Source organism: Chiloscyllium punctatum, chromosome 23 (genome assembly GCF_047496795.1).
Source record: "Chiloscyllium punctatum isolate Juve2018m chromosome 23, sChiPun1.3, whole genome shotgun sequence".
Taxonomy (NCBI): Eukaryota; Metazoa; Chordata; class Chondrichthyes; order Orectolobiformes; family Hemiscylliidae; genus Chiloscyllium; species Chiloscyllium punctatum.
In genome coordinates this window covers 75,126,757-75,153,425 of record NC_092761.1, presented here as the reverse complement: position 1 = coordinate 75,153,425, position 26,669 = coordinate 75,126,757, and the positions used below count along the sequence as shown (strand labels likewise).

The 26,669-nt window shown below is 39.1% G+C and overlaps 1 protein-coding gene across 15 annotated transcripts in view; it reads right to left on the bottom strand.

The window, feature by feature from the left end:
* Positions 1-2,531: 2,531 nt before the first annotated feature.
* Positions 2,532-26,669, bottom strand: part of ncam1a (neural cell adhesion molecule 1a) — a 497,275-nt gene continuing 473,137 nt past the window's right edge. For 5 of the 15 annotated variants that reach the window (XM_072593194.1, XM_072593196.1, XM_072593201.1 and 2 more), the window contains 4 exons: positions 15,062-15,272; positions 12,944-13,060; positions 11,211-12,068; positions 2,532-5,300 (listed from right to left, as the gene is read on the bottom strand). In XM_072593194.1, coding sequence (XP_072449295.1) covers positions 5,201-5,300; positions 11,211-12,068; positions 12,944-13,060; positions 15,062-15,272 — 1,286 coding nt within the window. In that variant the 3' untranslated portion in view covers positions 2,532-5,200. Of the gene's footprint in view, positions 5,301-11,210; positions 12,069-12,939; positions 13,061-15,061; positions 15,273-26,669 lie in introns of those variants that run through there. The other 10 variants (XM_072593195.1, XM_072593200.1, XM_072593202.1 and 7 more) reach the window with 4 other exon arrangements.

The following is a 26,669-nucleotide window of genomic DNA, read 5'->3' as shown; positions in this document are numbered from 1 at the left end:
GCCCATATCTCTCTAAATCCTTCCTATTCATATACCCATCCAGATGCCTTTTAAATGTTGTAATTGTACCAGCCTCCACTACTTTCTCTGGCAGCTCATGCCATACATGCACCACACATGAAAAGGTTGCCCGTTAGGACCCTTTTAAATCTTTCCCCTCTCACCCTAAACCTATGCCCTCTAGCTCTGGACTCCCCCACCCCAGGGAAAAGACCGTGTCCATTTACCCTATCCATGCCCTTCATGATTTTATAAGGTCACTCCTCAGCCTCCAACCCTCCAGATAAAACAGCGCCAGCCTATTCAGCCTCTCCCTATCTCGCAAACCTTCTGGCCAACCTCTCCCTCAGCAAACATGATGAAAAACTATTTATTCATTAAACTGTAAGACATGCAGTTCCTATGTTTAGCAATATAACAAATAATGCTCTCCAAAGAAATTCACTCTATACAAAACAAGAGTAGGCCATTCAATGAGATTATGCTTTATCTTCTGCTTCAATGCCATTTTCCTGCACTATCCTTGTATCCCTCAAGGCTTTCAATATATAGAACTCTGTTATTCTAAGTCTTGAAGATACTCAGCAACTGAACATCCATCATCCTTGGGGGGCAGAGAATTTCAAAGATAATTCCAAAGTGAAGCAGTCTATCAAGGGACTCTCTCAATGTACAACTGCTTTGAAAAGCCAACGATTCATGGATTTGACTTTAACTCTGCACAACTGACTGGAGTTTTGAGTGAATTAAAGTTTCACCCATTGATTGAGGTTTCTTATCTAAGTATCCTTCAGATTTGCTATGGTGAGTCTATCTCCTGCTGAGATCTCTGCATTGGCAATATAAAGACTGTATGTTTTTTTCTGCGTTTTTGATTGGGACTGAAGTAGGTGAAGAACAGATTTTAAAAGCTGAGGATTGAACTGATTACTGCACTTTTTAAAATCAAGTTGCCTGATGCTCATTCTAAGTGCTGTTTAAACAGTTGTTGGATCAAACAGTGGACAAAGCCTATGTACATTCCTGATGAAGGGCTTTTGTCTGAAATATCGATTTTCCTGCTTCTCAGATGCTGCCTGACCTGCTGATTTTCCAGCACCGCTCTAATCTTGACTCTAAACTCCAGCATCTGCAGTACCCACTTCTGCAAAGCCTAGGTACAGATGAGCTAGAGCCCGGGGGCTCTGCATGAATGGAAATTTGGCTGATAAATAGTTGATTAGCCCACAGAATAAAGACTAGTTGCAGGTAACAAAAGGCCTCCCCCCTGTCAAAAACATAACTGACTCCAGGTAGATGAACAGCTTAGGGCGTAAATGCTTGGACAGAAACAATCAGACCTCTGGGAGGAAGCTGTGTTGCGGTTCTGCATCCTAAAGCTAAAGATAGGTAGTTTATTTGCCCTCATTAGTTGCTGTAAACTGTGACTTCCAATTAACAACTTAGATCTTTATAAAGGTGAATAAGTTATTCAGTGCCTCCTGCAAATAACAAAGATCTGGAGAAGGAAGATCAAGAAGCAGCATTCTGATCAGAGCAAGATTCATCTCAGGAAACCCTGTACATAGGGAAATCTAAATTCCTTCACCAGTCTTTCCCTCTGCTCGCAACACCCACGTTTCCCTTTCTGTCTGCCTGTCTGTGAGTTTTTTTCAAAGGGGTTAGAGTATAGTTATGCATCAATGGCTCAGAATTGTTCTCTAAGCTAGAGTAATTGTTAAGTGCACAAATCTGGTCAGTCCTGTCAACCTGTCTAAAAGACAAGTAGACTGGGGAATTCAGTGCACTTATTAAAATTTTATTAACTTTTGTGACAACTCCGAGAATAGCAAGGCTCGGTTTCCAATGTTCTACCCCAGTGAGGGATAACAGTGAACATCTTGAATTTTATGTTTATGGTGATGGTAATACTCAGAACCCTGTGGTCCGGAATCCACGATAATGCTCAGTAACTTTACGTGTATGAGAGATCACCAATGTAAATTCAAATCCCACCGCTCGTACTTTACTGCAGTGATGTCAATATTCGCTTGCATTTCCTCTGGAATTGAAATTATGCTTTTGTTTAAAAGCCAGATTTTGGCACAACAGAGGTACTTACCGAATTGAACATCTTGGCCCAACATTTAATATTTTTCAATCTGTTCTCTTGATTCTATTTCAGTGCTCACTGTTTAAATTGCTAAAGCCCCTAATGTAAAAGAAATAAAATCACTTTATTAAAAACTCCTATTTTAGAAAGATTTGCATTGAGAAGGATATGGATGGCAGAAATCCCTTTTTTAAAAATGAAGCAGACATAATAAAGCTATTAACTTTCATTTTATTATAGGTTTCAGTTATTCATTCTTTTGTTTTCAGCATTTACAGTAACTTAGTTACTTTACATAGAGAGTAGCTGAATTGTACAGGCCAGGATTTGTCTCTATTCTTCCCTGAATTGGGAAGCTAATGTGGCCATTGTGCTACTATTAGCTTCCTAATTATAGATCAAAGGGTTTGCTCAAAACATGGACACGGCAATCATCATCTTGTTTTGTAATTTTTATTGAACACAAGTATCTGACATAATGCAAATTCAAAAATCTCGGTTAGTAGTCAGTATTTACACCAGTGATAGTGGAAAGGTGGTTTAATCTTCACTCAATAAAAAGTTCTGTAACAGGAGAGAAGGCTCTAAATGCAGGGTATTCTAATTAGGGCTGACAGTGGAGGTTTTAATTTTTGTAGGGTACATGAGATGAAGTCCAGCCTTTTGCACTTACACAAGAAAGTCATAAGGCTATTTTATATTTGACTCCTTATTCATTCAAGGTACAAGGGCTAGGCTTTTCCTCTTCTGTGCTAATTAGCCCCTGATTTTCTGCCCGTTGATGTGACTCGGGAAGGAACTCACAGCTGATTCCAGAAGTTTAAAACCTTGGCCAATGTACTCCACTTTTGAAATTCTGAAATGGAATTTTTAAAAATAATTTCATAGGATGCGGGTGTCGCTGGCAAGGCCTACATTTGTTACCCAGTTCTAACTACCCATGCATCTTGGATTGCTGCAGTCCATCTAGTCAGGTACACCTACAGAGCTACTAGAGAGAACATTCCAGGATTTTGACCCAGCGACAGTGAAAGAACAACAATAATTCCAAACGATGATGGATAGTGGGTTGAAGGAGAACTTGCAAGTGGCAGTGTTGCCATTAATCTGCTGCCCTTCTCCTTCTAGGTGGCATGGGTCACATGTTTGGAATTGAAGGGGATGATTTCCTCTACTGGCCATTTGAAGCAAAATGGTAAATGTGATTTTTTTAAACAAATGCATTTATAATTTTACTACAATCAACATAGGAGAAAATCCTCTGCCCTAATGATTACATTAAGTTACCTTTCGCTAAAATTTGTTAGATGGCACAGTAAGACAACAAACATTCACTTCCTACGAGATCATTGCAATGATCCGTGTAAACTTGGTCCCATTTTTAATGCCAGCACAAATATTACATCAAGTAACAGGTTTAAGTATCGCTGGGTAATTGTATTAGGATCGGGCTTAATTTAAGGCAGCTTTGGAATAAAAATGCCATTTGTTTTTGCTGTGATGCCACTGTAGTAAATGTGCCCAAAAATGATCTAGTATAGCAAGTCACATCGGTGCAGAGGGCAAACCTTAATTATTAAATGGGTGACTTAAGAAGTGCCTCCAGTGTCATCCCTAAAGTTGAATATATGCAAACACTTGAAGCAAATGACAAGACCAGTATTTCACAGTTTGAACTTACAAATTAGCAATGCGATCATTACTGGACTGAGACTGCACGCAAAATAAAAGTACATGAAAGAATAAAGCCCCATTTGATTGTGCTAATGGGGACTGCTCCCAGTCTTACCATCATCGTTAAACATTACAGGCAATAAAACTTAGAACACATGGAATTCATGCCCAAAAATGTTTGCCTCCCCTTATATTTTTTTTTAATTTCCCCCCCACCACAGTGATGGCATTTTCCCACACAATCTTCAGAACTACCTGCTACACCTTTCACAACCAAGCTATGCTGAATTTCTTTGAAATACTATGACAAAAACACACTATAATATTCACGCATTCACAGTGCACAAGCTTGCAGTCTAAAAAGTTGAAACATTGCTTCAGTAACAGAAATGTGCTACATAATTCCTTTCATAGCTGCAAGAATGGAAGGTGTTTTGCTGTGAAAACAAGCAAGGAACAATTAACATAAATGAATATCAGACTTTAATGGAGAAAACTGGTCTTAATATGGTGTGTAAGCATACGATATAACAAGGTTTTTCTGGTAGATCAAATAATCAATGCATATTCTAACCAAAGTGTAACAAGGAAAGGCAATGTAAACACTCCCATTCAAAATAAAAGTGGCAAAAGCAAACAAGCTAAACTATGGACATTTTAAACAGCTTTGAAAGAAAAAAAACAAAGCCTGTTACATTTACACACAATTATAACATGTAAAGGTTAAACAATTACGGTTTGCAGTCTTAAACCAATAAACACTGAAAATAAAAGTTGGCAAAAATTAATATTCATTTCTTAAAATTGAATACTGCAAATTGAAATATACTTCACATATGCAAATTTACAAACCTTCTGTTTAGTGAACAGCTAACTCAGGATCAAAACTTGCAAATAAAAAAAATTATAAACAGGTTAAGATAGCAATGCTTTGTGCACATAACGTACTTGTATGAATGGTGAAGCAATCACATTTCTAGCCTTACAACGGTAATTTATAAAGCTGTGTTTTAATCAGTATAATTTTTAACTTTTGAAAAAAGTAAGAAGATAAAAATCAGTTGTGGCCATTTCTACAGGTATGTACTGAAAACTTTCTTTTGTTTCAACTGTTCACTCTACTAACATAGGGAGAAACGGAAGGAGTATCTCAGTGCTTTCTAACTGAAGAATGCACACATTATCTAAAAATCACAATTCTTGCTAAGCGCAGTGAAAAATGGTAACTACAATTAAAATATCCCAGGTTGTTTTTTTTCCAACAAGTACCAATTTCAATTATGTGGTCAATCCTTTAATGAAGGAATTTTACAAAAAGCAAGTGTGCCACAATTGATCCCCTTCTCAGCTGAAACCTACAAACAGGAAAACATGTTCAAAAATAATAAAAGAGACACTGAAGGGAAACCGGTATCTGTGTGTGTTTTTTTTTGATCATGCTTTGCTTTCATTCTCATTTGTTTGTGAGGCTTCATTAGGAACCGTCTTTACTTCTGTCCCCTCTTGTTTGGGCTTGTCCTCTAATGGGACCTTCCTGTCAAGTAGAAAGCAAGTGGAATATAAATCAATATAATGTAGGTAGGAAACAAAAAGTATAGCAGTATGTGAAAGTATCTGAATCAATTCATGATACAATAATTGTTTCTTAACAAGGAAATATATTATGGGGTATACAAAATTGAACATGTCAACCATATTTTACGCTAAATACAATTTCTTACATAGGCTTTGCTATAAATACTCTGCTCACAAACTACATTTGCTGTCACCAAACAATAAATTGGCTCTTTGCCTGCACATTTGCAAAGTATTAATAAATGGAACCAGCAAGGTATCACCACAACTCACTACTTTGGCGTTTCTTCAATTTTCACATGCTGCTGAAAAAGGATGATCAAAGAATTGGAGGAGAGAATTTTATTACATTTATATAATAAGCCTTCTGCATTACTTTCTAACAAATTGTTTCAATACCAAATGTAAAAAAAAACTATTATGAAACAAAATGAGAAATGAAAAGAAACCAGAATAAAATACATACAGCATCGTACCGAAGATATCCTTTGTTTCTAATTTAAACATCAAACATGCTTAAAGTAGGAAAGCAGCATAAAACTCAACTTAGAGAAAGAAGTATAATTATAGAAACTACCAACTCAGTAGAAAGAAAAACATGGAAAATAATAAATGCCAGTCAGTGCAATTGAAGTGCAGAGCTGCTTCATTATACAGTGTCAAGGGTGTGCACCAAAGCAATCTTTCTGCAGGGTATCATTAGCTAGATAAATGAAACCTAGGACTCAGACATTCTTATAAGACCTACATGTGAGTAAGTGTATTCTCTCCCTAGGACAATGTCCTCAGCTAAATCATTTTTTTTGTTATAGCTCATTTGGATTTTTCACTCAGGCTTGCAGTTGAAAAAATATCTTAACACAAAAAAGTGGTCAGGATTTGGATGAAGGTAGCAAACAAGATGACAAGGGTGTTTTGCTAAGTTTTTATTAGGATTATGCACCTGTATTATAAAACTTCAATCAATTGAACCTTCTAGTAGATTAATAAAACCTCCTGGGAAACTTTAGGGTGAAATATATAAGCAGAATAATATCCTGTCCATCTCACTGGAATTTTGATGCGAGAGGAAATCTGTCCAGGCTCTTATGGACCAATTTAGGTCCACCTACCTCACCAACTGTGGTTCCACATGTCTTGGAAGAATACTTTAGACAGGCTGAGAAAACTGTGGTGATTTTGACACCCATGGAGTCAGGGCAGCACTCTAAGTAGCTACAATCTACATTGATTCCACAACTAGTTTCTCCAAGGCTTCCTTCAATAAGCAATACACCAAATTCAACAAATGCCTAAAATAATGGCACAGTATGTGTTGATTTCAAATGGTTGTTTTTTTTTGTAAAAAGGCCTTCTGCTGCTGGGGAATAATCATTCTTTTTAGTAAGAGACCATTATTGTGACAACTAGATGACAATTACATCGAAGAGGAGAATAATTCAAGGAGTAACATGGTGTTGAATACAAATCTCAACAACAAATTAATTCCTGCTTTAAGTACGCTCAACCAAAAAAGCAAACACTGGAGTACATCACAGATCATTAATGAAAACATTTATAATTACTGTATTTTATATATCAGTGTTTACAATGACCTAATTCAATACTTGGGTTCACTTTAAAAGATTAGTTTACTGCACAGTCCTTGCATTGACAAAATGAAATTCTGAAAGAACACCAAAGTATTACAGTAACTGGCCATCAGTAAACAGAAACAAATTAGCTAAGTCTTTAAAGAAACAGAGACAAAATCTCCCTCAGTATAAACAAAAACCATGCAAATTTTAAAAAAAATCTCATGCATGAAACTTGGTCATCATTAAGAAAAATCCGATAAACCGGAGGGAGGTTTCCAGTGAAACACTGATTTTCGAAACAAGCTCAATAGTGGTTCAATATAATTGAAGACCTAGTCTATCTAACTAATTTGGAGCTGATTACAATACCTCCAAGTTTGAATTCATCACATTTTATTGGTCTGAAAATTAACAGATTCTAAAGTCCTAATGGAACAGTGGATCTGAAAGCACTTTGAAATGCTGATTTCAATTGCACAATAAAACCTCAGTCAGAAACTGAACTGAATGTACATTTCTGAAGAACTTTTGCCCATGGAAGTGAACGTTACACATCATTCAAATGACAAGACTGTTGCAGCACCTGGATTTCATGACTGGTTATAACACCGAATTGTACATATCGACATTGGTCTGTGACCTTCCTAGTAAACATGCAGAACGCTGGCATGTTGGAAAACTTAGCTACATTGGTTCCCTGACCTTGGCCACAGTGATAAAGGAAGTTGTGAACTGATGGCTAAGTCCTCCTTGATGAGAAATGATGTGTTGGGGAACAGGGGCAGTAACAAACATCCTTGGTTGAGTATCCTGGATCATTCTCATGTACCTCTCACTGATCCTCTGTTAGCTGTGTCTCTGAATTATAAGACTCAAGCTTCACACGAGACACAAGTACAAAATCTATACTTGCATTCCAGGCATCACATAATAGTACAGGATAGTTCTTTCCCTAGAATCCTGAACAACAATTCTTATTCAACCAATATTGCTAAAATAGATGACTTGTTCATTTATCTCAGTGCATCTTGTGGGATCATGCTGTGTGCACATAGAGGCTGCCACCTTTTCTTCATTACATCCGCGATCACACACCATAAGTAGTCAGCTGGCTGAAGCACTTTAGTGACACCACTATATAAATGTAACTCTTTCATTCCTGATGAATGTTAAAAATAGTCCTGGAGCAAGTGGTTACTTAATAATGTGCTATGGGCCAGGGTTTGGGAGAAATTATCTGCAAAACTAAAAGATTAATACACTTGCATTGTTTCCAGAAACCTGGACATTATTGAATACCAAGAAAGAAAGTAGGGATAATAAGTTCAGGGGAGGAAATGCCCTAATGCTATTATTGTGAACTGTTGATTCAGAGACCTAGGTAATATTCTGAGGCCCTGGGTTCAAATTCTGCTATAGCAGATGGTGTAAATTGAATTCAATAGAAATTTGGAATTAAGAGTCTAAAGATGACCGTGAAACTACCGTCAATTCCTTTATTGGTCAGTGTGTTGATGATAGGAGTTGGAAGATCGTGCTGTAGCTGCACAGGACATTGATTTAGCTACTTTTGGAATACGGCATGCAATTCTGGTCTGTTTGGGAGGATGTTGTGAAGCTTACAAGGGCTCAGAAAAGATTTACAATCATGCTGACAGGGTTGGAGGTTTGAGCGATAGAGAGAGGCTGAATAGACTGGAGCCTTTTGCTCTGGAGCATTGGAGGCTGAGGGCTGACCTTATAGAGGTTTATAAAATGAGGGGGATGGATAGGGTGAATATACATGATCTTTTCTCTGGGTTGGGGGAAGTCCAGAACTAGAGGCCATAGGTTTAGGGTGAGAGGGGAAAGATTTAAAATGGACCTAAAATGCAACTTTTTCACACAGAGGGTGGCGCGTAATTGGAATGAGCTGCCAGAGGAAGTGTCGGAGGTTTGTACAATTTTAACATTTAAAAGGCGTCTGGACGGGTACATGAGTGCGAAGGCTCTAGAAGGGTATCAGCCAAATGCTGGTAAATGGGACTAGACTTACTTAGGATATCTGGTTGGCATGGATGAGTTGGACTGAAGGGTCTGTTTCAATGCTGTAGAGTGCTATGACTCCAATTGTTGGAAAAACCTGTTTGGCTCACTGATGTCCTTTAGAGAAAGAAACTGCCATCCTTATCTGGTCTGAAGTATATGTGACTCCAGACCCCACAGCAATATGGTTGACTCTTAACTGCCCTCTGGGATGGACAATAAATGCTGGCCTAGCCAGAGACACCTTCATCCCATGAATGAATAAAAAAAGAAATCCTGTTGTTCGATTATGTTGCTGGTGAAGAACCTAAAGTCTTTGCATTTAGCCTCAGACAATAGAGATTATTTCTTATTTTACTCAGTTTTGGGTCAACACAGTGTATGAGAATATTTAAAGGAAGTTGTACAGTCACACTGCAGCACCATTCAGTAGCTACATTTGGGGAAAAGCAATTGCCATGCACATCAGCAAGTAAGGCTCACAAAGCATTACATGGACTTTTAATCAGATACAAAGATTTAAAATGTATTTGCAGGTTGTTGAACTTTTGCTATCTTAGGAATGGGCGGATCTTAAAAGGAGAGTTATTCTATTGTTGTTCATGGAAAAATTCAGTACCTCACGAAGAAATACAAAAGTGGATTCTCTGATCATAATAGGGAGCAAGAAGGTTCCTACTGCAGCAAATCATTTCCACATCAAAACAGTTATGGTGCCACAGTTGTGGGTGGCACGGTGGCACAGTGGTTAGCACTGCTGCCTCACAGCGCCAGAGATCCGGGTTCAATTCCCGCCTCAGGCGACTGACTGTGTGGAGTTTGCACATTCTCCCCGTGTCTGCGTGGGTTTCCTCCGGGTGCTCCGGTTTCCTCCCACAGTCCAAAGATGTGCAGGTCAGGTGAATTGGCCATACTAAAAATTGCCCATAGTGTTAGGTAAGGGGTAGATGTAGATGTAGGGGTATGGGTGGGTTACGCTTCGGCGGGGCGGTGTGGACTTGTTGGGCCGAAGGGCCTGTTTCCACACTGTAAGGAATCTAATCTAATCTAAAGGACAATTTCATTTCTTTAGTGGGGGAGCAGAATCAATCTGGCTCTTATTTTCTGAAGAGGTTTAATGGTTTTTCAAATGATATACTAATTCAATTCCCACAGCTGTTGCATGGCTTCTGAGAACTGTATTTTGTGCATACAGGGTGACTAGCTAAGGAGAATATGAGGATGGGCATGAAGCTGGCATGGGGAAGGTCAGGGCACACTGATGGCATGGGAGATATGGCACAGGAGTGGCTGGGAGTGAGGTTTAGGGGATCTTTAAATGATATTGGAAGGTGGGATGGAGTGTTGGAGAACAGAAGTGTGACTCCTAACCGTCCCACCTTCACTCAGCTTACACACCTCATTGCAACTCACAAAATGCAGTGTGAACCCGATGCTTGTGTGAGATCAAGAAAATCCCTTGTACAGTCTCAAATAGGTCAGGTGTGTATTTTGCAAGTTGTGCAAGTGTGTGGCCTGTACGTTCCAGAGGCCAGTTTTAAATTCAGCCCTGTGTTCAATTTAGATGAGAAGCCAATTTTTAAAACAAACCAGACAAGCTGAACCAGATGCTGCTGAGATGAACAATAGCCATGGCAAAGTGTAAATTCTGCTTGGGTGTTACCTATAAATTTACATTATTTCTCTGCCATTGCAAAAAGCAATTGTTTTAGAAGGCTTAACCTCTGTAGGATGTTTGGCTGCTGCTCTAACTCAAACTGTAATCGTCACTGCTAATCATGTTATGTTTATTGACCTCTTCAATCCAGCATGCTTGAACCACAAATCTATGTAAAACATCAACTAAATACACTGCCAATACAAGCATTCCTTGTCCTGCACAATTTAAGAGAGTTAAATTCATATAACGTTTCAAGTCAATTGGAAGGAGATTCAGTTTGAATTTTTTTCTAAAAAAGGTAAATAAGTGCAATAAGATGTTGTTTAATTGGAATGGTCTGCAAAATTTAATTCAAAGTTTTCCTTTAATGAAACAATGCCACTAACTTCATATGATCTGCAACACCTAAATGTCCAGGAACATTAGCCTTTTCACCTAGCAAGTTAAAGCAAGATACCACCTTAAAAAAATTAAGAAAGTAGCCTTTGAATTGCCTTATCTCAGTGACCAGGTTTTATGCAGGAGCTGAAAGGACATGAAAGCAGAGCTGCATCACAACAAAGACACAGTGACAAGCAAGTAGCATTAGTGTGAAAAATGCCCATACTCTTCCTTTGCCGGAGCAGATGGTAAAGCGGCGTCTGCAATGGAAGGAGCAAGGTCAGCAGCTTTCCCACCAGCCATAGTGGGAAGAGAAGAAGTGCCAAGAGCTGCAAAAACATCCTTTGCAAGGTCAATGTCTGAGGTCTTGAAGGTCCCTCCGTCAACTGGAAAGTCCTCACCCTGGGAGGGTTTTTTGCTGCTGTCTGTAGCAGCCTCATTCTTCACACTGGTGGAGTTATTTGTTGGCTCCACAGGACTCTTCACTGGGTTAGGTTTTGCAGCTTCTATTTCTGGGCTCTTGGTAGTCGTTGGAGCTTCTGGCTTGGGTTGCTGCTGTGCCGATGTAGCCGGGGGACTGGCTGGGTTTCCGGGGCTGGGAACTGGACCGGATTTGTTATTGGCAGGACCTTTTGTCACCTCCTCTGCTGCTCCGGCAACTGGTGGGGCAGAGGCTTGGTTGGAATTGACGTTTGAGACTGGATTACTGGAGGTTGGGGTGGAAGAAGGCGGCGAAGAAACTGAGGCTGGGGCAGAAGCAGGAGTTGCAGAAACAGAGACTGGGGCATCACTAAGATCAACAAGGGGAGCAACAATGGGAGTGGTCTCGGTTTGAGACTTGGTGGAAGGTGAAGTAGGTGATGCTACAGCTGCCTTGGGTGAGTGAGGTGGAGCAGCTGAAGCTGGTGATGGCTCAGGTGTGGTTGAGGCTGGGAGTGCAGCACTGGAAGTGAGTGTTGTTGTTTCACTCGTTGGACTGTTTTGAGCAGTGGCAAAAGTTTCAGTGATAGTGTCAGAGTTAGTGGTTACTGTGGTGACAGAAGGCAACATGTCTTCGACAGTAGCCTGGGTATCTGCTGCATGCCTGTGAGGACAACAGGAGTAGAAAATGGATAGAATAGACAATATAGCAATAGTGACAGAAAGAAGCAAAAGCACACAAACAACCATATCATGCTGTCACGTATGCAACATGTAACATTAAATAGCACCATATACTGGGTTTGAAAGTAGAACTGTGTTCCAAAAACATCCTTAACTAGCATAATAAATGACTCGGATGTTATAGAAACTGACAGGAAGTGACTTAAGCTTCAATAATTCTGAACTTATTGCAGCCTGTTGTAAGTCACAAGGTTAATTGGTTGCTTGGACCTCTGAAATAAATCAAATCAAAATTCACAATGTGTCTTCTTAAAAATTTCAGGTTCGGGTTTTGAATTACAGTAAGTGCATGACCGTGTTAAGAACATCACAGTGCTGCTTATTAAGTGTAAAACAAAACAAACCTTCTTCTTCCCCACCAATATTCATGCATATGTAGCCAATCATAAATAGAGGTCAGAATTTTACTGAGAAAGTTAAAGGTTATTTTAATAATATCTGTCGAATAGAAATTTGCTACATTTCTCTCAATTTTGACAAAGCTCATCTTCAACTATATTTGCAAACTTTTAGTTATTCCTAAAAATTCATGAATGGCTAAAACTCATAAGCAAATTATTTGTGGATCTTAACTTCTCTGATTTTGGCCTGGTCCTTTAAATTATGATAAAGTAATTCTGGTGGGTAAGCACTATAAGGAAAACATGAGGCAAATAGACTGAGCACCGCACAATAGCTCACAGGATTCACAGGAGTGAAAAGGCAAGCAGAAATGATCCACCAACCATATGAACTGAAAGGTAAAGCAAAAGAACCAGCCGAAATAGCCACATTCTCAAACACATGGCAACTTACTCAGGCTCTGTCAGTGGTGTGGTTTCATTGGGTTCAGTTTGGCTTCCACCATCGTGATTGGGAGTTCGTTCTTCCTCAGTCCGTACCTCCACAATCGGCTCCTTTGATTCGTCTTTCCTGTAAACAAATGTAAGATGCCATTTTTCATATTGGCGGGTAGGTTTTAATGACCAATTGCATTGCATATGGGAAATTTGAAAAACAAGTTTTGGATGTGAACTTCACTGAGAGAATACTGCTTGCATGGTTTAAATTAGCCATGACCACATTGTCTCAAGAACTGACGATATGAATAGGAGAAAGGAAAGAGTATCCAAACTGTACCAATTGTCAAAATGTAACAAAAAGCAGAATATATTTAGCATGAAATGTAAAAATGAATTAACTTTAGAGTTCTAATTAATGGGTGAAGTGGTCGGCTCATTTGGCAGATGTTCATTTAGAAAGAAGCTAACAACAGACTGTTAAAGAGCGCACACTGTGTATGTATGAGATCAAGTGACTATGATTAATGAATTAATCAATGCATGAAGTAGCAGGACTAATTAAACAGTATGCATCAACTGATCAGAGCACGACAAGTGACACAGAAGAGCTAAAGAAAAAGGAGCCGACCTGAAGAGGTTTGAGGCGCAGATTTGAAGATGAAGCATGGAGAGACAAGTAGAGATGAATTAAGAGTCATCCATGCCACTAGCAATGAGGAAATCAAGAACCATCCGATCTTGGCTACCGATAGTTTTAATTTGTTGAGTGTTACTTTTGTTGCTTAATAAAGTATTCTGACACGACTTTATTGAGAGTCTCCTTGTCTGACATTTATTGCCTGGTCTTTGAACAGATTGCATTATTCTATCAATTAGCTTGACCACAACAGAATTGTTATCCAGTGCGAGGAACAAATTATGGACACTGATGTGGAATGACAAACCTTATTGGTTTTGAAACAAGAAATCGAATTAGTTCTTGTCAATAAGTGGGATGCATGATTATTAGAAACACACCAAGGGAATATTGTAGATTGATGTATATCACTGTTCCTTCAGCGTTACTGGGTCAAAATCCTGAAACTTGCTCCCTAATGGAACCATGGGTCTACCTACATCAACTGGTTCAAGGATACAGCTTCTCAAGGGTAACTAAGGCTGGGCAATAAATGCTGGTCCAGGAAGTAATGCCTACATGAGTGAACAATGCAGATAGTCAAACAAAACTAGATAGAGCAAAGAGATTTCTTTGAAACTATTTAGCATGCTACGAAAGAAAACTGTTGGCATACATATGAGGAATGAAGATAGCAGTGCTGTTAGAGATTTGCTTTGCCTTTGACATCCTTTTCAGGCCTCTGTGTAGAGTTTACTAGGCATTAAAATAATTAAAAGCTCTCAATTTTTAAACAGCAAAGGTATAAACATGTATGATTTGTGTTCAAAATACTTAACTAGATGATGATATAATTAAGATCATGGTGATTTGGTAATGCTAAATGAGTTTTAGATGGGCATTTTTAATATTGAGAAGAAAACAACAGAACCCCAAGATCTTTAAGATTCAATTGTGTAATTTTAATTTTCATCTAATTTCTGAACCAGTGGAGCCCTGTGATTTTCAATGAATATTTTGCTGGTTTATTAGATTAGATGATTAGATTCCCTGCAGAGTGGGAACAGGCCCTTCGGCCTATCAAGTCCACACTGACCCTCTGAAGAGCAACCATCTCCCTACAATTACCACTGACTAATCCACCTAACATTACGGGCAACTTAAAATGGCCAATTCACCTAATCTGCACATCTTTGGACTGTGGGATGAAACCGGAGCACCCGGAGGAAACCCATTCAGACACGGGGAGAATGTGCAAACTCCGCACAGACAGTTGCCCGAGGCAGTAATTGAACTCAGGTCTCTGGCGCTGTGAGGCAGCAGTGCTAACCACTGAGCCACCGTGATATGTCAACATGGTTTCACAATTATTGACAGGACTGGCTAAATGTATAATTAAGGGCTCGAAACCCAGATGATCTTGTCAGCACAGCGGTGCAACAATTACTAAAACACATTAACTTTGCTGCTACAACATATTGTATTTCTGAAAAGTTAAAGGCTTAAATTCCTTACGAGAAAGCAGCTTTTCCTTCTTCCATGTCCTTTCCCTTGGATCCTGGACCAGGCTGCCCACAGAAATTAACAGCAATGCACATCAGCAGGCCACACTTATTAATGAAGTAGCAGGTGACATCAACAGCAACGAGCAAGATGAGGAAGACGACAATAAGGATGCCAACAATGGCGCCAGTCCCCAGACCTGAACCATCTGATGGATCAACTTCTAGAAGAAAGAGAATCAATTAAGTACTAAACATTCAAAAATGATCTAAGTTCACGAAATGTGAAAATGTTCAAGATACTAGTTTAGATCTAATCCAATCTAAAATATAAGAATTCAAATTCTCTCAGTGCCATATGCACCATAATTCCAAGAACAGGGATGCTATAAATGATCAGCAAATTTTTCTGCTTGATAAACTACAGACAAATTTACTACATAACTTAAATGATTACTGAACTAGTTGATGGGAGCTATTCAATGGCATTTTCAAATGCACTCCCGTTCACTCGATTCAGAGGAAAACTTCAAAATTACTCCTTGACATTTGGACTTTTCTGATTGTTTAGTTGTTAATTATTTCTAAAATGAATTATGTGGTAAGTACTACATTGCTGTTGTGTGCCTGTGTATAAGGTAATTGAGTTTCCTACATTACAAAAGTAATTAACTATACTTCTTAAGTAGTGAACTTATCAGAAAGCATATTAGAATTTTTTTATGGACATAATCGTCTAATGGTACAGCTGGCATGAAATAATAATATTATGAAGACCATAGTTTTGTTTGGCTCCAGGTGAGGGTCTGCATATACTTAAGTGTAATTATTAACAACGTTTAGATGCACTTGCTGCATGTTCTGATTATCAGAATGAGAGGGGAGAGTAAATAAAGGCCACCTTCCCCACCGCCTTGCAGCCACTTTTGAAGTGTCACTAGCAGATGTCTGGAAGCAGGTGAGTGCTTGTCACCTTAGCTGGGAGTAGTGTGCAGCATAGTTAGACAAAACAGAAAGAGAAAACAGTATGGACCACAACATATTGTTTGTAATAAAAGTGTCAAATATATAGCCCATAAATCCAAAGCAGGTCAGTTCTACGTTTTCTGCACTTTCTGTTCACTAGTTCGTTCAGTCTGCAGCTCATGAGTCTGAAGGTCTTGCATGGCCTCTACTGAATGCTGTTAGTTTCCAGATAAATATATCATGAAACAAACTGCCTCAATTGGTTCACATCTGCAGCTTGAAGTACCTGCAGCATAATGGCAGTTCTGCTTTATATTTTGACCATGAGGAGTTTGGCTTGCACCTGAAAAGTTCAAGAGAACTAAAACACTTGTAGTCTCTTGCAATTCGGACTGATACCGGAGTGACATAACTTAGGACACTGAAATGACATCTTCTGGTCAGTTGATGCCTAACAACTTGTAACTCATCATACACAGGCCTAGCTACTGTTTATTATATGAAGCATCTTGCATTTGGATATTTGGGCTTGTACCTTTCATAGCCATTGTGGCAATTTTGATATTTGTACTCATTTATTCCAATGCTTAATAGAGAGAAAGGAAATGCACATCAGGTCAACATTCTATGAGGATTCTTTTTTTTAATCTTATGAGTAGCTTTTGTAATTTCTCTATATAGGTACCTGAATGTATTTGTTTCTGCGTCACTCAGGGCCTTGAAGCATGAAGGATTCAATACATCCCTTTGAGATCCAAAGTGAAAGAGCTCACACTTCCCACAGTGAACGCCACCACTTTGCCAAGCCCCTTTGTCAGTTTGTTTGTATTTGTAACTTTTGCTGCCATTGGCTTTTCCAAATGCATGTCATCTGAATAGTTACTTTCTAATCAAACTGTTCGCAGATGTTATTACATACTTCTGGAGCAGGTGTGAACCTGGAAAACCATGGCTCAGAGTAGGGAGCACTGAAAGTGTCCATTTCAGTTGCTGATGCCTCAGTACTGATTGCTGGGGAATACCATGGCATATACCACAACTGAAGAATTCTTTATTTCTAATTCTGTCTCCCTCTTAATTGGTTATGTAATCATAAAATAACTTTTTGTGCAACTTCATCAAAGTTGAAAGTTCATGCAGACAGTATGCTAGTGGCTTCCTTAAAGTTTTCAATCATATACAACCTATCAGTTAAAAATCCATGCTTATTTTTTTGTCATTCCCCTGACATTCAAAGGCATTACCATCAATGAACATCTATCAAGACTCCAGACACAGAGCGCAAATGAGGGAGAGAGAGAGAGAGAAAGATGGATGCAGGATTTCACCAATTATCACAAATGTATTTGAATGAGTCAAATAAATCCTGTAACTGCTGAAGTACCACTATCTGCAAGGGTATCCCCAAGTGTATACTCCCTCTTGATGTGGAACTATATCACCATTCCTTCACTGAATGATAGGTTAAACTTCTAGAACTCCTTCCTAACAGCACTGTACATGTACACAACCACATGGAGTGTAGTAGTTTAGGAAGATGACTTTTCACGTCCTTCTCTAGGGCAGTTAGGGATGAGCTATAAATATTGGCCTTCGGAGTGACATCCATATCCCAAGAATTACTGTAAAAACTGGTGCTGTCCAACTTGCAGCCTGGGAAATGAAATCTTCATGTCACAAGGCAAAGTCAGATTTGTGACGGAATTCCTTCCCCTTGCCTGGGCAACAGCTCCGACACTCATAAGTTCACGACCATTCATGCCAAAGCAGCCCCTTCATCATTATCCCATTTACCAAATGAAACATGTACTCCCTCCGTTACTGGTGAAATGTGACTGCATTGCGTACTTTCCCCCCCGCACCCCCCCCTCCCCCCCACAACAGTGGTTTTCAACAAGTGTGCAATGAAAATAGTGCAAGTGTGCTGTGAAATCTGAACAAAGGTAATCAAAATCCATGGCAAGCAAACAGTGATCCATCTTGAACAGTATTTCTGTACTTCTCCTAGGATCAATAAGCTCAGCACACACTAGCAGACTGAGGATTTCCACTAACCCAGTAAATTGCCATTTACTCCACTTTGCATTTGCTCTGATTCATTACATTTCAGTCATGCATCTGTACAATAATTTAATGAAAAATAGTAATTTCAAGAAGTTACAAATATGAAATGCCATCTCCGAAATTCAGACCCTTGAACTCTATGCAGTGCATGGAACATATTTAAGACCATGAGTCATTAGAAATGGTTGACTTGAGTGGGTTTTGAAAATGTGTCTGTGTTCCAAGACCGCATATTCTTTTCCCGTGGATTTGAAATACAAATGAATGTGATCCTGCTGTAGCTTGTTGTATGCATTATGTTGCAAACCTTCCTAGTAAGATCATAACCATTGCAAATACAAGTAAATTCATGTCAATAATTAATCAATTCAGGTGAAACAAGTGGGTGCATACTGTGGCATGTTACTGAAGCGGTTGGGAATCACTGATCTACAAGACGCACTGCTGTAACAAAACTTTTTTGCCAGCATCTTCTAACATGACAAACTCGATCACTTGGAAGGTTATGGGCAACTAGGTGGAGGGGACCACCACCACCAGCAATAAAGTTACACATCATCCCGACTTGGAAATATATCACTATTCCTGCATTGTCACTGAATTTAAATTCCGGAGCTCTCACCTAAAATATATAGTGGGTGCACTTACATGACATGTACAGCAATCTTCTTTCAATTCAAGGGGTATAGCTTTTGCTGCTTGGACAATACTTATTTGTCATTCCTAATTACTCAGAACGCAATTAAGAGTCAATTATACTCTTGTGGGTCTGAAGGCATGTAGACCAGACTAGGTGCACTACCAATCGTTAAATGCTTCTGAAGGTCTTTGCAGGCTAGCTGCCATAATCTCAATTACATTTTTCTTACTAACTAAATGCCAGCATGAAAAATGCAATGAAGATGAAGAATGATGGAAGATTGAAAAATAACTTTATGACAAAGCTCACTTTTCAAAATGATTAAATGCATTAAATTTCCCATTACTGCACTGAACTTCAAGATATTATTGTTGAGGAAGTGAAAGGAGGAATGCCATCAGGAATTCTGAGTTATATGTATATCATTAGACAAAGCAGATCAAAATGGCTACCTGAACCTTTTGATGGTCAACAAGTAGGTAAGAGCGCATATTAACATCTCTTGTGAAATAACGAAATTCACGATGAAAGATTAAGAATACTGTATAACAGTAGGGAGCAGAAGAAATTGTCAATTTCAACTTACTTTATGACAACCTTCTTAAAACTGGACAGTATTGTAATTCTCTACCATAATATCTGAATAAGGTATCTGAATGTTGTTCATTTGAAGAGGTCTTATTTACAGTTAAATTAATAGATACAATTCACAGTATTCCCCAGACACAACCTGTGCCGAGGGTGCTATGGAGTAACATAATAATAACACAATAATAATAGCATTCATGACTTGGCTCATTTGCTTGTTGAGCTCTTAAAGGGACAACATTGCAAAGATAATAATAAATCATTCTTCTTTTCTTCTCAAAGAAAGCTACTGTGTGCTATAAGTGAGAATATTCACGCATTTATTTATATTAGCTGTGGACAGATTGAAACTGTAAACTATACATATACAGAAGGCTGAGTCTCTCTATCATTTCAGCAGTTTAGGAACTCTTGTTAAATCATGCAAATGTTTTGAAGTGTGGATTTTTTCCTTAACCATGCTTGGTCTACATATACATTAGTCTATTGATTGTTATCCTGGCCCTAACCCATAACACTGTCATGATGTGGGTGTGTTCTTTCGAGGTGGCTTATTGTAGATGTCCATTAGTTGTCATCTCTTCTTCCTCAGTGTCGGTGCCATTCTTGTGTGTCATCTAAGACTTGGATCAGTATGCACTTTCAAAACCTCTAAGTAAATATATTATCATTGTGAAAGGTGATCTTTTACTTTACTTGTTGTCGGGATAAATCCACATCTGAATGCTGGTCTTGTATCATCTCCGACCACTTGTTTGTTGAGAAGTGTACCCTGATTCTCAGAGATTGTGGACAGTTGATGGCTTTGCAAAATTGTTTTCTTACTTTTTGAACATGATCTATGCTAGCAAAAATAATCCCATATCTAGAAGTGTAGCTCTGAGATATAGCATACTGACAAAAAATTAATGGAGCAGACCATTTGTTCTGGGGTAATATGGTCAGATGTCACTTGTTCACAGGATCTGCCTGTATTTTGCTACCATTGTCAGAAATGATTTCTTCAAGTGCACTGAACAAATCGAATATGGGGTTCAAACTGTTTGCCACAGTTAAACCTGAAGTGCTCTTTATCTGACTACTGAAAATGTGGGTAAGTAATCAGGGATTGAAATGCAGTGATTTCCATTCGAGGTGATTTATTATTGGCACATATACAGAGATAGTGTGAAAATTATAGTTTTAAGTGCTAACTAAACAAATCACACCTTACATAAGTACATTTGGGTAACAGAACAGAACTCAGAATATAATGTTACAGCTACAGATATGGTGCAGAAAAAGGTCAACTCGAATATGAGAGGTCCATTCTAAATTGCAATTTTGGACCAAGGAACTGATGGAAATTCCAGTTAGTGGAGAAGTTCTCTACAGTGCTCTAGCTTTGGCACGCTTCACACATCTTCCTTTGACTTTTCAGTGTCATTAATAATCCCTGACCAATAGACTGTGTCTGTTGCGAGTTGTCTCATCCACTCTATACCCATATGTCCTTGGAGTAGTTGTAACAAGACACCTTGGTGGAGAGCTTTGGGTACAGGTACTTGATTTTCTTCGTAAGTGCCTCTGGAGGTACAGAGCTCAACTCTATAAGGTTAAAATATGAATGTGTCCGGCACTCCCTTTACTGTATAGGCCACATTGCAAAGCTAACTTTCTACAGTGCTTCAGATGTGGATTATTACGGTTTCCAATTGAAGCTGGATGCATTTACATTGATCAGCGTGCACTAGATCAATGTGGAACACATTTGCTCACCTTGACATCCATGCTGTTGGCTTGTAGACTCAGTGGAACGTGCTCCACCTTGTTGGGTTTGGCAATCAGCTCAGCTTATCTGAGATGATCATTTTGGCACCACATTTGCAGCAGATGTCTAAGTCATATCACTGTACTTTTGCCAATAGGTTTTGTAGGCTAAATGCGCACTTATCTGTGGTCTGCAGCATATTATTTCTGTTAGTCCCTTTTCTGTTTTCATGATGAATTGCTTAAAATAAAAGGAATTCTATGAGACCAAATAGCAGACCATGTGATACACTCTCTGCATTGCAATAATCACATTCTGTTCAGGATGGTTTCAGATCAGAATTAACGGGTGTCAATTTAAAACTGACATGAGGAGGAATTTCTTCTTTCTGAGGGTTGTGTTTCTTTGGAACTCCTTGCCACAGAGAGCTGTGGCGGCACAGCCCTTGTGGAAATTTAAGGCTGAGATGGATTCTTTATCAGTAGGGGGCTGTAGGGTTGTGAGGAAAAGGCAGCAAAGTGGGTGTGAGGAGTGTCAGATATTCTATCAAATGGTGGAGCAGGCTCGAGGGACCAAATGGCTTACTCCTGATCCTATTTCTTGTGGTCTTACGGAGGATCAGCCCTGATCAAACTGAATGGTGGAGCAGACTGAATGGGCTACTCCTGTTTCTATGTCACACAAAATGTGCAGGTTAGGTGAATTGGCTGTGCCAAATTGCTCGTAGTGTTAGGTGAAGGGGTAAATGTCGGGGAATGGGTGGATTGCTCTTCGGAGGGTCAGTGTGGACTTGTTGGGCCGAAGGGCCTGTTTCCACACTGTAAGTAATCCGTAAAACTCCTCTACTATCTATGCCAATCAGTGAAATTTAGATTAATGATCTTACAGAGATAAAATTTCAGGAGCAACCAAAACAAACTTTAAAAATTGCAGATGTCCGAAATCTGAAATGAATACAGGAAACCATAGCATCATAATAGTGTAGAAAGAGGCCATTCAGCCCATCGAGTCTGCACCAGTGCTCCAAACAGCATTTCACCCAGACTCAACTCCCCGCCACCACTCCATTCCTATAACTATGCATGTTTTTTTTTAAACCCACCTACCCTCCATACCATAGAGCAATTCTTAGCATGGCCAATCCACCTAATCTTTGGACAGTGGAAGGAAACTGGAACACCCAGAGGAAACCCACAGGGAGAATGTGCAAACTCCACACAGACAGTCACTTTAGGCTGAACTGAGCTCAGGTCTCTGGCACTGTGAGGCAGCAGTGCTAATCATTGAGCCACCGTACTGCCTGACAAATGCTAGAAACACTTAGACAGAATTGTTGTTCTCTCCTTCCTGAAGAGGTGCCTAATCTAAATGTTTCCAGTACTTTTGTGGCATTTTTACTATAAAGCTGCTCTTGTTTCAAGATGCAGTTTCATCTAATTCATTACAGACAACTGAGACAAAGTCCATCACAGGGTAATATGCATGTGTCAGTTAGTTTAGAGTTCTAGATAGTCAAATATAGTTTTGCATATGAAGCATTTGAACTTATACATGTACGATGAAAACTTTAGGGGAAAAAAACCTCTAATACCTTTCCCATTTCTGACTTGCCCATGGAAAATATTGATTTAATAAAATGCTGCCAGAAAAAAAGAGCATAGGGTGATTGATTTTTGAAAGCTAATATCTCTGAAATTGTTCCATCAGAAATAAAATTAATACAGCTATTTAAATAAGTTCTGCTCCAGTCTTGACATACTGTATGAAGACTTAATCAAGTTGAAACAAATTACAAGTCTGAACTACAATCTCTCCAAATTCACACCTGAATCCTGGTTTTGGGAATAGTTTAATATCTAGGTGGGCTATTAATAAAGCCCTGACATCTTGTTCCTTGCAATACACCAATATTATATATGCTGTCTTTCAATAGTGACTAAGTGCAGTCAGACATTGCACCATGTCAATTAAACCAGTCAATATAACACTTTCATTCAAGTCACACAGAGACACAGAGGGAACCTTGATACCTGTTGCTATCTGCGCCCCCGCCCCCCCTCCCCCCCTTTGTTATCAACACAAAATGGTGAGCAATGGAGTAAGTGGCTGTTTTTGCTAACAGTACAAAGTTGTGCACATTGGTTTTGAGGGTTTAACACAGGGTTTAATACTAGGGCTGAGATACAGTCATAGAAATGTACAGCACAGAAACAGACCATTCAGCCCAACTTGCCCATGTCAACGAGATAACCAAAATTAATCGAGTCCCATTTGGCCCATATCCCTCTAAACTTTTCGTATTCAAGTATCCATCTAGATGCCTTTTAAATGTTGTAATTGTACCAGCCTCTACCGCTGGCAGCTCATTTCATACATGCACCACCCTCTTTATGAAAAAGCTGCCCTTTAGATCCTTTTAAATCTTTCTCCTCTCACCTTAACCCTATGCCCTCTAGTTTTGGGTTTCCCTACCCTGGGCTATTTATTGTATTCATGCCCCTCATGATTTTATAAACCTATATACACCCCTCAGCCTCTAACGCTTCAAGAAAAATAGCCGCAGCCTATTTAGCTTCTCACTATAGCTCAAACACTCCAGGCCCGGCAACATCCTTGTAAATCTTTTCTGAACCCTTTCAAGTTTCACATTGTCTTTCCTATAGCAGGGAGACCGGAATGGAATGCAGCATTCCAAAAATGGCCTAATGACTGTCCTGTACAGCTGCAACATGACCTTCCAACTCCTACACTCAATATACTGACCAACAAAGGCAAGCATTGCAAATGCCTTTTTGCAGCTTTAATATGAACCTGCACCGCAAGGTCTCTTTGTTCGGCAACACTCCCCAGGACCTTACCATTAAGTGTATAAGTCCTGGCCTGACTTGCTTTAGCAAAGTGCAACACCTCACAATCTAAATTGGATGATAGTAATAAAAGTACTTGATCTTTAATCCCATAGTTTATGTTTCTTCCTTGCCTCAATACATGACTGCCCCTGCACTCATGGTTCATTGGCTTCCTGTACTTTGTGCAATTCCTTCATATCCACAGATCTGACATTGATATTCATTCATCTACTAATGACACCAAACTCCAGCATCTCTCTGCTGGAGTGCCATTGCCTTGATGTTGTCAGCTGGTTCTTTCACTAGCTCACACTTGAATGCTGTGCAAATTTCTACAGTTTAACACTGCACTCCAAAATCATTGCTTTAGGGCCAGACAAAAAAAACCCAGACACCAACTGCTGTTTTCATCTCCTCCATGATTGTGGCCTCAATCTGAATATGGCTACTTGCAGTCTTAGCATCATATTCAAACCTGAGCCAAGTTCCTCCCCATCACTTGACCATCTTCATGACTGTCCATCCTCAGCTCAGTCCTTCTATTGCTGAAACCTTCATTGATGCTGATGTGACTTCCAGATTCAACTACTTCAGCACTCTCTCATTTTGACCCCACTCTTGTCCAACTGATCCAAAACTCTCCCAAACATCTCCTAACCTGTGCTGAGTCCTGCTTACTTGTTATCCTTGTCGGTCTATATTACATTTCAGCCCTCAGATTAAAAATGTTCACTTTCATGTTAAAATTCTCTTGCCCTTGCTTGCCTCTTAACATCTCACCTTACAAAATTCCAATTAAAATTTGTTCCTTCAACTCTGGCCTCTTGGGCATTGTTCCCTCCCTTAATTCCATTACTGCTCGCTGTGCTTTCCATCACCTTTCCCAAGTCACTGAAAATCATTACTAACCCTTCTGCAACACGTTAACGCTTGCAGGTGTTCCTCGCAACCCACCCTTTCAATAAAACTTATTTTCATAAACCTGCCCTTCATGGCAAAATGTTCATTTTATCCCCCTCTGATTCTAATTACTTGAAGCATTGAAATGTTTTTCGACTTAAAATGCAAACATTGCTGTTGCCCCATCCAGTTTTGTTTTCCCAACATTGTCAGGATAAGCAGCTTAGTGGGCTACAGAATAGACAAAGTTGTCTCAGCATGTAAACTAACTGTGTTTCCTTGACGCTTATCCCATGTATTCATCTTTCCATCTGCACTTGTCATCATCCCACCAACTCAAAGCTTTGGAGCTCTTGCTGATGTCAGGATTGAAGATACTTGCTACTTAGGGGTCAAAAGATTATTGCAACTTGGTTTTTTTTAACATTTACTTCAATGAGAAATAGTCTGCCTCTGCCTTATAGAGCATCTTTAGCTTCTGGTGCTTTTACAACTTTAATGACATCTCCTCTGAACATTATTATATGATTGAGAATTTGGTGTTGGAGGAAACTATGATGCAAGTTTTTCTTCTCTGCCCCACTGCATTGCAATGTCAATGTGCTCTGCCAGCTGATTGGGTTGTTACAGCTAGCCATTGTTGTAACATTAAAATGTACTTCAGTATTTACCATATGGAGATTTAAATATTAAAATATATTGAGCATTCTTTGAATACCTACAGCACTAAACTTTGTAGAGTTTAGAACTTTCTCTATACTGCCTTTTAACATTTGTACCAGCTGTTTCAAAATTCACTGTCAATCAAAACAAAGTTTGAAATAGTCATTTGAGGGCTTTGAAGTTGATCTGTTTACTTCATACTAGACCATTTGATTAGCCAAGAAATTAGTAATTATCTATAACTGATTCACATGGTTAAGAACCTCAGAGGAGTATTTTCTCAATGAACTGAACATCAAAATTGCAAATGTATTTAGGAAGAACACATTTAAATTGTGTGAAGAAAAGCATACAGGAAATGTTTTATCAGTAGTTTGGGAAAACAGAAATTTATTTTACCACTCTTTTTAACCATTTAGAATTACATAAAGATTTAGAGTGTAATAGTATTTTCGTAAAATTTCAATTTTAATAGTGGGTGCAGAGTGCTTTAGATTATTCAGTTTTACAAGACCTGATTATTGTTAAACCTTGGAAGTTTACAATCCAAAATCATTTTAATTGTTATATCTGTTTCAGAATAGTGAAATTTCTTAAAGAGCCAAATTCCGCTACAATTAAAGAAAAGTCTGAATTGCATTTGTCCATTCTCGGAATGAGTGTGTTGCTGGGAAGGCCAACATCCTTAACCCCCGTTCAGGAGATGGTGGTAAACTGTGTTTTAAACCACTGCAGTCCAGTGATGAGGTTGATAGTGATGAAGATCCAGCATTTAACTCAACAACGCTAATGGATCAGCAATACATTTTCAAGTCAGAGTGGTGTGAGTCTTGGAGAGGAACTTGTAAGTGGCGTTGTTCCCATTATTATGCTGCCCTTGCCCTTCTAGCTGGTAGAGGCTATAGGTTTGTAAGGTGCTATCTAATGAGTCTTAGTAATTTGCTTTAATGCATTTTATTGGTGCTATTGTGTATTGGTAATGCAGAAAGTGAATGCTGAAGTTAGGGGTTTTTGGGTGCCAATCAAGTAGACTACTTTGTTCTGGATAGTGGTGTGTTTCTTGAATGTTGCTGGAGCTGCACCCACCCATGCAAGTGGGGACAATATCATTATATTTGACTTGTACATCTAGATAATGGGTTGGTTGTGGAATGCAGTGAGTGAGTTTCTAACAACATGAATTCTAATATGACCTGCTATT